General features: G+C 34.3%; 1 protein-coding gene and 1 pseudogene across 1 annotated transcript; one reads left to right on the plus strand and one right to left on the minus strand.

The window, feature by feature from the left end:
- The first annotated feature begins 1647 nt into the window (after nt 1–1647).
- Nucleotides 1648–2583, plus strand: LOC130847907 (olfactory receptor 4C46-like; annotated as a pseudogene).
- A 3349-nt stretch (nt 2584–5932) lies between these two features.
- LOC130850320 (olfactory receptor 4P4-like) lies at nt 5933–6844 on the minus strand. The gene has a single exon (XM_057729764.1). The coding sequence runs from the start codon at nt 6842–6844 to the stop codon at nt 5933–5935; it is 912 nt and encodes a 303-aa protein (XP_057585747.1).
- Between the last annotated feature and the right edge of the window lie 8125 nt (nt 6845–14969).

The following is a 14969-nucleotide window of genomic DNA, read 5'->3' on the forward strand; positions in this document are numbered from 1 at the left end:
CAACATTCTAGTCTCCTGTTTCTGATTTTGAAACAAATACCCTTAATCAGAAGTCGTTTTTAACAATTTTCAGGAGGCTGGGGGCACATGATCTCTAGGGGAATTGGAGAAGAAGGAAAAGTGTCTGAGGGAGAGGTTAAATTAGAAATACTTTCAATGATGCAGTACTACATTTTATTTGAAATTTGAAAGTTCAGACATGGTGTTGTGTGTGCATGTGTGTGTGTGTGTGTGTGCATCTGCTAATGAAATTGCTACATATACACTTGCATCTTAAAGTAATTATAATTACTAGGGTTGTATAAAAATGATATTACTAGTTCAACATTGTTAAATATATCAATGCAAGTCAAGGGTTGAATTTAGAGGGAAAAAGTTAAGTATAAATTGACCTAATCTTGGCTCTACTCTTTATGAGCTGCTTGCTGTTGTGCAGAATCCTTAACTTAATCCTAAGTTTCTATTTCCTAATGTGCAAAATATTTATAAAAAAATAATATTGATAATCATCCCATAAGTTTGCAGTGAGGATTACATCAGCAAATATGTGCAAAAACACAAGGCACACTGTGTTCATTTCCCGTAATATTATCATTGTTATTCTTACTATCATTATGTCTCTAAGATTGTCTCCTCATTTGAAAAATGGTATACCAACCATAGAGGTTGTTGTCAGTATTAAATGGGATCATATGTGCAAATCATTTGCTTCTATGCAATGACAATAGCAAAAAATCATTAAGTAGTATGTATTACAGCTATTATATTGTATATAATATATATATTATATATAAAAATCATATTCCTTACATATAATATAAATATTATTATATTGTAGGAATAATATGTTTGTATATACATAATTATATATAACATGTATACAATACTTTATTATATCATATTAAATATATTGAATATATGATGTAATAAAATATTAATATTATATATTATATAGCTCTCACAAAGTTATTGTATTTAGAACAACCAACATTACCAAATTTTTAAATAGTAGCTCCTGTATACTTCCTTTACATTCCTATCATCAATGACCTTATGTCAAGTATTTGAATAATCTCCTAACTGGGGCTCTTGTGTCTGCCTTCTACCTCATTGTGGAACCTCAGCCCACTTCATCAAGGATGCCCAAAGACCTCTACTGTAGTTATAGATATGTCCAAGGTTCCCCCTTCCTCAAATTCTACTTCATTCTCTTACTCATATTCTCAATTACCTTCCTTAGTTCCCCATTTTCTAAGAATAAAAGGAATTTTTCTTACTTTTACATTCACTGTCTCTACATTCATACACTGCCTCACCTCTCAGGCTTACCAGCCAATGCACATTATGTACTACTTCAAGTTAGGCATTTAGTCATTTTACATAATTAAGTGTACACACATGGTCTCCTACTTTTGTGTTTCCTAAAGCTCATTAGGGTTATACTCTTTACAAAATTTTTACTTGGGGGGAAATTTGAATAATCTTCAAGAATGCAGAATCTTTTTTCTACTTCAAAACAAACAAAAAAAAAAAACTCAAGAATTCACAACTCAAGAGAATTCACATATTTAATATTTACTAGAATAAATAAGTTTAATAAATTTAAGGTTGCATTAATTTTTTTCAGGCAATATAAATAACCATAACATGAAATACATGGAGAATAGGAACAATGTGACCGAGTTTGTTCTACTGGGGCTCACAGAGAATCCAAAGATGCAAAAAATCATCTTTGTTGTGTTTTTCATCATCTATGTCACTTCTGTGGAAGGAAATGTGCCCACCATGGTCACCATCACTGCCAGCCCATTACTGGGGAACCCATGTACTTTTTCCTGGCCTATCTCTCCTTTATTCATGCCTGCTATTCCTCTGTCAATACCCCTAAACTGATTGTAGATTCATTCTATGAAAAGAAGATCATCCTATTCAATGGATGCCTGATCCAAATCTTTCCAGAACATTTCTTCAGAGGTGCTGATGTCACCCTGCTTACTGTGATGGCCTATGACCACTTTGTGGCCATCTGCAAGCCCCTGCACTATGTAACCATCATGAACTGGTGTGTGTGTGTCCTGCTTGTGGGAGTGGTGTGAGTGGGAGGCTGTCTTCATGCAACCATACAGATTCTCTTCATTTTCTGATTACCCTTCTATGGCCCTAATGTCATAGATCATTTTTTGTGTGACCTGAATCCTTTGCTCAATCTTGATTGCACTGATACCCACACTCTAGGATTATTTATTTCTGCCAACAGTGGGTTTATCTGTCTGTTAAACTTCCTCCTCTTCATGGTCTCCTATGTGGCTATCCTGTCCTCCCTAAGGACCCACCACTTAGAGGCAAGTTGCAAGGCCCTCTGCACCTGTGTCTTCCACATCACAGTGGTTGTCTTGTTCTTTATGCCTTGTGTATTTATGTATATGAGACGTACAACTACTTTGTCAATTGATAAAGCAGTTGCTGTATTCTACACCACAATAACCCTTAAGTTGAATCCCTTAATCTATATTGAGAAATTTCCAGATGAAAAATACCATTAAGAACTTGTGTAGTAGGAAAGCTGTTTCAGGTGACAAATAAAATGTGCTTGGAGCCCAACACTGATTCAGCTGATGAAAGATGCAATGACACATTGTTTATGATCTCAGCAAGGAATACTAAAAGGTAAAAAAAAAAAAAAATTAGCAACTATGAATCATAGATTCTGCATTAAATGGAGAATAAATAGGTGCAAGTTATGAGAAAGAAATAAACCAGGACAACTATTTTCATAGTTGGAAAAATCTACCAAATCAGGACTTAGCTTTACCAGTCCATCCATGTTTATAAATCCATAGACTTTTTTTTCTAATAAGAATATAATAAATAATAAATATATTGGTATCACGTAGTAATCTTTATAACAATCCAAAGGGGTAGGCACTACTATTATCCCTATTTTACCTGTGAGGAAAGTGACAAAACATCAAAAGAGGGGATGGACATCAAAATAGATATATTGAAGAGTCAGTAACCAGATGCTAACTGGTTTCTTAGATCATGCTCTTAACTGCACAGTATATTGTCAAGCAATGATGAAAGAAAGGTAAGATATTTGCACCAGTTACCATTTATTGAATTAGAGACTGTGCTGGGCATGTTATATATATATATATATATATATAATTTATATATATATAATTTAATTATTTTTCTTACTAAATTCTAATAAATGTCCATAAATAACTGCTCATTTTTATGTATCATAGTGGTAATCTGTTGGTATTTTGATATTTAACTACTTTAGAGTTATAAAGGAATGGGTCATTAAACCTCCCGGGGTAAGTAAAAGAGATTATATCAAGCTTTCAAATTCTTGCAGGCTTCACAACCTATTGATATTGCTCATTTCACCATCTTAGGATGCTAATCCATCAGAAAGAATGATGATTCAAATAAAAGAACATTTTAATGTGAGACAGGATTTCCTATTTATTAAACAGTTATCCTCCATAAAGCACTTGCCTGCTTGCTAATATCAGTTAGGAGGTTATTGTAGTTATTCGGGTGTGAGAGGATGGAAGACTAAACTCTTGTGGTGCCATCAAGTATGCAGAATGTAGTGAATTCAGCTACATCCAGCTCAGACCCCCTTCATTGTTTCCCTGTACCCACACCCCAGCTGCTATGTATCTAGGCTGCTAACAGCTCACAGCCCCACCCACCCTTCTAATTTGTAAAATTATGTACAAATAATAATTTGATCACTCACAATGTTTTAAGAGAGAATTTCACGTTAAGAAAGCATGATAATTAAAAAAAATCACCATTTGAAAGAGTCCTTTAATGTGAATCTATTGTTTGATTACCTGAACTTCCATTTCAGGTTATTTGGTCAAGCTGAGTAATTATAGAGCCATTCCTAGAATATAAATAATTCAACAATATTTTTGTTTCCTTATTAGTAACAGCCGAGATAATAATTTGTACAATGCCTCTTTGCTCTAACAATTCTACTTAATTTTACCTCCCTTATCATTTTTTTCTGCTCTTTATAACTGTCTGTAGAGTGCATCCAGAATAACTGTAAATCTTGCATTGAATTTACATATACTAAAATACTGTCAGTATTTTAACTCTTTCTTTTCATAAAATCCTCTTATCCAGTCCTTTCTTTCTAATAATATTCATGTGTCTTTTAAGATTTCTTTATTTAAATCCTATTCATCATGCAAAAACATATTTTATATAATTTTCTTCTGGTTTCTCTAGAAAATCTTTCTTAGAAGTTTCTTCATTCCAGTTACAAGATAGTTTAATATATTATGTTACAATGTATATTTTTAATTAATAAACATTGTTTTCTTAAGTAGTTTGGGATTCACAGCAAAACAGAGTAGAAAGTACAGAGTTCCCATATGCCCCCTGTCACCACACACAGACACCTCCCCAAACAGATCAGCACATTTGTTACAATCAAAGGAATTTACATTAACACAATTTTATCACCCATATTCATAATTTATATCACCATACACTCCTGTTGTTTTACAATTTATGGGTTGGACCTTAATAATGACATGAATCTACACCTGAAGTAATTTAATGTACAGAAGAATTTCACTGCCTTAATATGAGGGTGAGTCAAAAATTATCCACACTCTTATTATATTAAAATTTCTGTAAATTCTACAGCCAGAGTGCAGAAAATTTTTGACTCCCCTCCATAATTCTTTCTCCACTTATTCATATTTCTCTCCCCAACCTTGGCATCTGCTGATTGTTTTGCTGTCTCTACTGTTTTGCCTATTCCAGAACATCATGTAGTTGAAATCACAGAGTATGTAGTCTTTTCAGATTGGCTTATTTTACTTAGTAACAAGCATTTAGGTGTCTCCTGTGTCTTTCCATGGCTTGGTACCTCATTTCTTATTAGCACTGATAAATAGTCCATTGTCTCGATGTATGACAGTTTATCTATTCACCTATGAAAAGACATCTTAGTTGCTTTTGAGGTTTGGTAATTATGAATGATGCTGCTATAAGCATTCATGTGTAGCCTAATCAACATTTGCATCTTGGTTTGTTTGTCTTTAGACCATATCTTATTTGTCTTTTGCTGGGTCTTCATTTTGTTTTGTTTGTTTGTTTCTTTATTTCCCCTCATTGTAGCAGAAAATTTCTTTAGTTTGGGATCCAATAACTACTAATTTCTTACCTATTTTAGGCAGGTAGGGATTTGTCAACAATTTATTATTCTGTTTCTTAAGTTTTATGGGAAATGTTTTATAGTCTGATCAATAGGTGGGATAATAGTCACTGTTTTTTCAGCATTCTGAATGATTAATTCTTGCTCTGTCCTCACTAGTTATCATTACTTTTTTAACATGAAGTCAGGAGTGTTAACCTCCAGAAACCACATGAAAACAGATTCTACTTTACCTTCTTTTCTGCACAATTGATGTCTGAATGCCACCAGAGGATATATATGAGAATGTTCTATCAGAAAACTTATGATTTTTAAATTATAGATTTTTATCTTAATTACTATCACAGAATGTATGTCACATGTGCTCTGGCCCTAAGCCCTAATTTTTACAACATAACTATCATTCAAATAATTTTGCTTACTAAATCACTAATCAATATATTGTTTCCTTAATTGCATTTGGCCCCCAGATGTCTTTATTTTCTGCAAGTAACCCTACAGATACCATCTTAATATTCCACAAAATTAACCAAGTTTCCAATTAAGTTTGTATGCAAGAATTAGTATTTGTTTAGTCATAAGTTTAAATTTCTAACTTCTATTTCTCTTATTTGAGATTATGATGGAATACAAAAATGATGGGACTTCTTAGATTTTTTTCATTCATATCAAGCTCTTTAATTTTATAAAATTGCTTACCTTAGAAGCTTCTTCAAATTAACTGTATGCTTTCTTCAAAAATTATCTTTGACACCAAACTTTCCTCATGGAATTTTTCATCTCTGTATTTCTCAGTGTATAGATTAAGGGATTGAACATATGAGTGATGATGGTGTAGAAAAGTGCAAATATTTTGTCTTCAGGGAAAGTAGTAGATGGTCTAAGGTAGATGAAGATTATAGGTCCAAAAAGTAAGATGACCACAGAAATGTGAGACCCACATGTAAAGAGGGCTTTGTGTTTTCCCTCAGCTGAATGATTTCTTAAAGTGAATAATATAATGCCATAAGAAACACATAAGACAGTGATAGTAACTAAGGCAATCATACCTGAACTGGCAACCACAAGGACACCAGTGATGTTGGTATCAGTACAAGCAACTTTAAGCAAAATAAAGATATCATAAAAATAGTGATCAATTTCATTAGGAGCACAAAAGGGCAACTGAATCATCATAAGTAATTGTGGAAAGGAATGGACAGCCCCACCAGCCCAAGAAGCTAAGACTAGGGTATTGCACTTTGTCCTGTTTATGATTGTCACATAGTGGAGAGGTTTACAAATGCCAACATAGCAATCAAAAGCCATGGCAGTCAGAATGAAGACCTCAGTACTGCCAAAGAAGTGCATCGCAAAGACCTGTAACATGCAATTACTATAGGAAATGCTCTTTATTTCTACCAACAGGTCTCCAATTAATTTTGGTGTAACACTAGAGGTATAGCAGATGTCCATGAAGGAGAAGTGGCTTAGGAAATAGTACATTGGTTGGTTAAAAAGAGAATTGCATAGAATGGAGACAAGGATCAGAAGGTATCCTACCAACAAGGCAAGATAAGAGAATAAGAAGAACACAAACCAAAATATTTGTATGTTCTGGTCATAAGAAATTCCTGGAAGAATGAATTCTGAGATGTTACTCTGGCTTTCCATATATTTGAGCCTGGTGTATCTTATACACAAATGAATTATGAATTTGAAAGAAATAAAATAAAAATGGGTGATTAATAGTATAATGTCAATAATATAAAATTTACTCAAAGAAAAATTCAGATGAGTAGAACATCAATATTAATAATTTTGATTTATTTAATTAAGCCATTTTGTCATTTTTGTTGTCTCTGATAAATCTATTGTGAAATAATTTCATGGTGGAAATAGAATAAATATTTATTTTACTCAATTTTACCAATAATAATTTTCAATATTTAGATACATTTTCAAAAATTAAAAACTTTCATTACTTTCATTGTTTTTTAGATAACAAGAAGACTTTTAATAACTGACCTAAGTAAATGATGCATTTTCTTTATATTTTAAATGTGTTCCTTATATATTAGTTCAACTTTTCTTTTCTAGCAATGTCTAGACAAATTCCCTGAATTACCTGGGAATAAATTCTCACAAAGTGCAATTGTACTAAACCACCCCCACCTGAATTGCTGAACTTTAATTTGGATAGACACTCTTCTCCCCCATGTGATCAAGCATTGTCAATGGGTCATCACAAACCAGTGTAATTGCTGTTGTTTTCCAAGCAGAGAACAGCGAAAACCATACAGCAAAAGAATGTCAATTAATGATGGAAATTGTGAAAAATAGCAAAATTATTCATTTTCATATTTACATTTCTAGTGTTCAAACTATTAATATATACTATATTATATGTAATTAACAATCATATAATACAATTACCTAATTATTAATTATGTATGTATATAATACAAAATTAAAAATTGCAGAGTCAATCATTAATGGGTAGATAAAAATCACTAAATAGCCCAAGGATGTTTGAATTGTACACACATCATTGCTTTTGTGAGAAATCTCTTGTTTTATATGCAATCTAATGCACTAATGTCTTATTTTTTATACAATCTAATACACTTTATATACAATCAAAGGAGATGATATATAAGATAACTTAAACTGTGTGGTCAAATAGGATTTGTTTCAATAATGAATATATGGAAAATTAATGGATTTGCATCTTTTGTATCTAATGTGTAGTCTTAAGACATAATTTAATCAGTACAAAATGACTGAAGGATAGAGAGAATGCACTTCCAGTAGTTCTTTTACTCATTGATGAGGAATTATCTGTGCCAAATGCATTTACAATGGGTAATAATTTAGTCTGCATCTGATGTCACATTCATATCTGGACTCCCAAATGTCTATTTTAAAACCACACAATATTTTTGGCAAGGTTATTTAGAAACCATAATCATTAGTGATTACTGAAATTAATATCTATGTTATTCATAGTCTTGAAGACTATGATAGATGCCAAATGGTTAACAGGTAGGCAATCTAAAATGTTCTGTAGGACATCAATTCTATTATACTATTATTATTCAATACCCAAAATTTTCCATTTGTTCTTTTTGTTTTCAAAATAATTATCAATCAGAATACTCAGCTGCAAAAGTAATGAAAGAATATTATAAAATTATAGGTGGGCTATATTCACTGGCCTATCTTCTACTTATTGCAACTAATACTGATTGTTTATTAGGTAGTTTTATGTTAATTTTTAAAATTCATTGATTACCCTAAAATTTTGACTTAAAGAGATTTATTATATAAGTAGATGGTCAACAATTTAAAGGTGGAAATCACTTGACTAATCCAAACTCTGGTTTTAAATAGAAGAGACTCAGATCAAGAGAATCTAAGCATTTCTCAGAATTGGAAAATAATACACTGTGAATGTCAGAAGACAAATGTCCTGATTGTCCCTGAATCTTGGGCTACACTTCATGCTTGTGAGCTGAGAGGAATGTGGGAACACTGTCATGGAGGACAGCAATGAAAAGACAAGGTTGAATCCTCATCTGAGTAGAAAAGAAAATGCAAGGTGATGGGTTGTCAGACTCTCAGTCTGTCTTTCTGAGTACTTATGTATGTAGAGATAAAGGGGTATTTAATGTATATATGTATTCTAGAAATCTCTGATTCTAAATCATCTTGAAATTAGTTTCCTTCCTTTTTACCAAAATTAAGTTGCTTAAAGATGGATTCTTGTTTGATTTCTAGATCATCATTGGCATTCAATCTACAATAGCTCTTAAAAATCCCATCCTAGGAGACGAGCCCGCGCCCACGCCCGCGTCGCTCAGATCTCCCAGCTGGATATTGGAAATAGCTTTTGATGGTTTAGGGCCTCTTTCACTTGACCCCAGGATGTGTCTTGTCATCCCAATCAGACTGTAAACTCATGTAGACTGAATATTCGTCTAATCCAATACTTGGACATTAGTCTGAGGCTTGGACAGTCTTCTATAAACACCTCTATCACCAGGACAAGCAACCCCAAAAGCTTGGACAACCATGAGGAAACAAAGAAACACCATGCAGGCAAAGGAGCAGGAAAAAAACCCACAAGACCAAATAAATGAGGAGGAAATAGGAAAAATGCCTGAAAAAGAATTTAGAGTAATGATAGTAAAAATGATACAAAATCTCGATAACAAAATAGAGAAAGTACAAGAAACAGTTCATAAGAACTCAGAAAAACAAACAGCAATGGATAACAAAATAACTGAAATTAAAAATACTCCAGATGCTATAACCAGCAGAATGACTGAGGCAGAAGAATGAATAAGTGAGTTGGAAGATAGAATGGGAGAAATAAACACCACAGAGCAGGAAAAAGATAAAAAAATAAAAAGACTAGAAGACAGCCTCAGAGACCTCAGTGATAACCTTAAACGTACCAACATTCGAATTATAGGCATCCCAGAAGAAGAAGAAAACAAGAAAGGGTCTGAGAAAATATTTGAAGAGGTTATAGTGGAAAACTTTCCCAACATGGGAAAGGAAATCATTAACCAAGTCCAAGAAGCACAGAGAGTCCCATACAGAATAAACCCAAGGAGAAATACACTAAGACACATATTAATCAAACTAACAACAACTAAACACAAAGAAAAAATATTAAAAGCAGCAAGAGAAAAGCAACAAACAACATATAAGGGAAAACCCATCAGGATAACAGCTGACCTTTCTACAGAAACTCTGCAGGCCAGAAGGGAATGGCAGGATATCCTGAAAGTCCTGAAAGAGAGAAACCTACAGCCAAGAATACTCTACCCAGCAAGAATCTCATTCAGATTTGAGGGAGAAATCAAAAGATTTCCAGGCAAGCAAAAGTTAAGAGAATTCAGCACCACCAAACCAGCCTTACAACAAGTGCTAAAAGAACTTCTCTAAGTAGGAAACACAAGAAAAGGAAAACACCTACAAATACAAACTCAAAACAATTCAGAAAATGGTCATTGGAACACACATGTAAATAATCACTTTAAATGTCAATGGATTAAATGCTCCAACCAAAAGACACAGACTGGCTGAATGGATACAAAAACAAGACCCTTCTATATGCTGCCTACAAGAAACCCACTTCAGACCAAGGGATACATATAGACTGAAAGTGAAGGGATGGAAAAAGATATTCCATGCAAATGGAAGTCAAAAGAAAGCTGGAGTAGCAATACTCATATCAGACACATTAGACTTGAAAGTAAAGACTATTAAAAGAGACAAGGAAGGGCACTACATAATGATCAAGGGATCCATCCAAGAAGAACATATCACAATGGTAAATATCTATGCCCCCAATATAGGAGCACCTCAATACATAAGGCAAAAGCTAACAGCTATAAAAGGGGACATCGACAGGAACACAATTATAGTGGGAGACTTAAACACCCCACTTACATCAATGGACAGATCATCCAAACAGAAAATAAATAAAGACACACAAGCTTTAAATGACACATTAGACCATCTCGACTTAATTGATATTTATAGGACATTCCTTCCAAAAACGACAGACTACACATTCTTCTCAAGTGCACACGGAACATTTTCCAGGATAGATCACATCTTGGGTCACAAATCAAACCTCAGCAAATTCAAGAAAATTGAAATCATATCAAGCATCTTCTCAGACCACAACGCCATGAGACTAGATATCAATTACAGGAAAAAAACTGCAAAAAATACAAACACATGGAGGCTAAACAATTCACTCTTAAACAACCAAGGAATCACTACAGAAATCAAAGAGGAAATCAAAAAATATCTAGAAACAAATGACAACGAAAACACAACAACCCAAAACCTATGGGACGCAGCAAAAGCAGTTCTAAGAGGGAAGTTTATAGCAATACAGTCCTACCTTAAGAAACAAGAAAATGATCGAATAAACAACCTAACCTTACACCTCAAACAACTAGAGAAAGAAGAACAAAGAAACCCCAAAGTGAGCAGAAGGAAAGAAATCATAAAGATCAGAGCAGAAATAAATGAAAAAGAAAGGAAAGAAACCATAAGAAAAATAAATAAAACTAAAAGCTGGTTCTTTGAGAAGATTAACAAAATTGATAAACCATTAGCCAGACTCATCAAGAAAAAAAGGGAGAAGATGCAAATCAACAGAATTAGAAATGAAAAAGGAGAAGTCACAACGGACACCTCAGAAATACAAAAGATCATGAGAGACTACTACAAGCAACTATATGCCAATCAATTGGATAACCTGGAAGAAATGGATACATTCTTAGAAAAATACAATCTTCCAAGACTGAACCAGGAAGAAATAGAAACCATGAACAGACCAATCACAAGTACAGAAATTGAGGCAGTGATTAAAAATCTCCCAACACACAAAAGCCCAGGACCAGATGGATTCACAGGCGAATTCTATCAAACATTTCGAGAAGAGTTAACACCTATCCTTCTCAAACTCTTCCAAAATATTGCAGAAGGCGGAGCACTCCCAAACTCATTCTATGAGGCTACCATCACCCTGATACCAAAACCAGGCAAAGATGTCACAAAAAAAGAAAACTACAGACCAATATCACTGATGAATATAGATGCAAAAATCCTCAACAAAATACTGGCTAACAGACTGCAACAGCACATTAAAAAAATCATACACCACGATCAAGTGGGGTTTATCCCTGGGATGCAAGGATTCTTCAATATACGCAAATCAATCAACGTGATACATCATATCAACAAATTGAAGGATAAAAACCATATGATCATTTCAATAGATGCAGAAAAAGCTTTTGACAAAGTTCAACACCCATTTATGATAAAAGCTCTCCAGAAAATGGGCATAGAAGGAAATTACCTCAACATAATAAAAGCCATATATGACAAACCAAAAGCCAACATTGTTCTCAATGGAGAAAAACTGGAAGAATTCCCTCTAAGAACAGGAACAAGACAAGGGTGTCCACTCTCACCACTGTTATTCAACATAGTTTTGGAAGTGTTAGCCACAGCAATCAGAGAAGAAAAAGAAATTAAAGGAATCCAAATTGGAAAAGAAGAAGTCAAATTATCACTCTTTGCAGATGACATGATACTATATATAGAAAACCCTAAAGACTCTACCAGAAAACTGCTAGCACTCATTGATGAGTTTAGTAAAGTAGCAGGATACAAAATTAATGCACAGAAATCTCTTGCATTCCTATACACTAACAACGGAAGAGCAGAAAGAGAAATTAAGGAAACTCTCCCATTCACCATTGCAACAAAAAGAATCAAATACCTAGGAATAAACCTGCCTAAGGAGGCAAAAGATCTGTATGCAGAAAACTTTAAGACATTGATGAAAGAAATCAAAGATGACACAAACAGATGGAGGGACATACCATGTTCCTGGATTGGAAGAATCAACATCGTGAAAATGACTGTACTACCCAAAGCAATTTATAGATTTAATGCAATCCCGATCAGATTACCAATGGCATTTTTCACAGAACTAGAGCAAGAAATCTTACGATTTGTATGGAAACGCAAAAGACCCCGAATAGCCAAAGCAATCTTGAGAAGGAAAAATGGAGTTGGTGGAATCAGGCTTCCTGACTTCAAACTATACTACAAGGCCATAGTGATCAAGACAGTATGGTACTGGCACAAAAATAGAAAGGAAGATCAATGGAATAGAATAGAGAACTCAGAAGTAAGCCCAAACACATATGGGCACCTTATCTTTGACAAAGGAGGCACGAGTATACAATGGAAAAAAGACAGCCTCTTCAATAAGTGGTGCTGGGAAAATTGGACAGCAACATGTAAAAGAATGAAATTAGAACACTTCCTAACACCATACACAAAAATCAACTCCAAATGGATTAAAGACCTACATGTAAGGCCAGACACGATAAAACTCCTAGAGGAAAACATAGGCAGAACACTCTTTGACATACATCAAAGCAACATCCTTTTTGACCCACCTCCTAGAATCATGGAAATAAAATCAAGAATCAACGAATGGGACCTCATGAAACTTAAAAGCTTTTGCACAGCAAAAGAAACCATAAATAAAACTAAAAGGCAACCCTCAGAATGGGAAAAAATAATTGCCTATGAAACAACGGACAAAGGATTAACCTCCAAAATATACAAGCAGCTCATGCAGCTTCATACCAAAAAAGCAAATAACCCAATCCACAAATGGGCAGAAGACCTAAATAGACATTTCTCCAAAGAAGACATACAGATGGCCAACAAACACATGAAAAGATGCTCAACATCACTCATCATCAGAGAAATGCAAGTCAAAGCCACAATGAGATATCACCTCACACCAATCAGAATGGCCATCATCACAAAGTCTGGAAACAACAAATGTTGGAGAGGGTGTGGAGAAAAGGGAACTCTCCTGCACTGTTGGTGGGAATGTAAGTTGGTACAGCCACTATGGAAAACAATTTGGAGGTTCCTTAAAAAACTACAAATAGAACTACCATATGATCCAGTCATCCCACTCCTGGGCATATACCCAAAGAAAACCATAATGCCAAAAGAAACTTGTACCATAATGTTTATTGCAGCACTCTTTACAATAGCCAGGACATGGAAGCAACCTAAATGCCCATCAACAAATGAATGGATACAGAAGATGTGGCATATATACACAATGGAATATTACTCAGCTATAAAAAGGGATGAGATGGAGCTATATGTAATGAGGTGGATAGACCTACAGTCTGTCATACAGAGTGAAGTAAGTCAGAAAGAGAAGGACAAATATTGTATGCTAACTCACATATACGGAATCTAAAAATGGTACTGATGAACTCAGTGACAAGAACAAGGAAGCAGATACAGAGAATGGACTGGAGAACTCGAGGTATGGGAGGGGGCGGGGGGTGAAGGGGAAACTGAGAAGAAGCGAGAGAGTAGCACAGACATATATATACTACCAACTGTAAAATAGTCAGTGGGAAGTTGTTGTATAACAAAGGGAGTCCAACTCGAGGATGGAAGATGCCTTAGAGGACTGGGGCAGGGAGGGTGGGGGGGATTCGAGGGGGGGGCGTCAAGGAAGGGAGGGAATATGGGGATATGTGTATAAAAACAGTTGCTTGAACCTGGTGTACCCCCAAAAAAATAAAATAAAATAAAATAAAATAAAATAAATGGAAAAAAAAAAAAAGAGTGAGGAAAAAAAAAAAAAATCCCATCCTATAATCTGAGGAAACTTGCTGTACAATCACTGCTATTAACAGATATTAAAGGGAATGAATATGAAAAAGTTGATATCACAGTTGCGGAAATAAAGTATATCAAGCAAACACTGTGTTGTAGAGCACTGCTGCACAGAAAGAGGTAGAAACATTGAAGAGAGTTAATTAAACTGACCAGTGTGATCCTTGAGATAATTGTTAAATCTCTTTAACCTCATTTTCCTAATCCATACAATTAAGATATCATTACATTATATAATTCAAAAATCTAATGAGGAAACCATGAGGTAGTGTGAAATACCCCAGTTACATATGTGGTTCATATGTCTTTTCCCTTTCACAATCTTCCCTCTTTGAGTGAGTAGTTTTTAATCACAGAAATTGTCAGCATTTGAAAATGAAGGGGAATGGAAAAATAAAGACAAAAACAAAAAAGTCACCACATGAATTTAACAACTGTGATCAGGTAAAGTTTTAATTTCACTAATCTGTTAGTGAAAATAACTTAATTTGGTGATACATCGTTCCTCTTAGGGAATGTTTAACACGCATCACTAGTC

This window comes from Hippopotamus amphibius, chromosome 3 (genome assembly GCF_030028045.1).
Source record: "Hippopotamus amphibius kiboko isolate mHipAmp2 chromosome 3, mHipAmp2.hap2, whole genome shotgun sequence".
NCBI lineage: Eukaryota > Metazoa > Chordata > Mammalia > Artiodactyla > Hippopotamidae > Hippopotamus > Hippopotamus amphibius.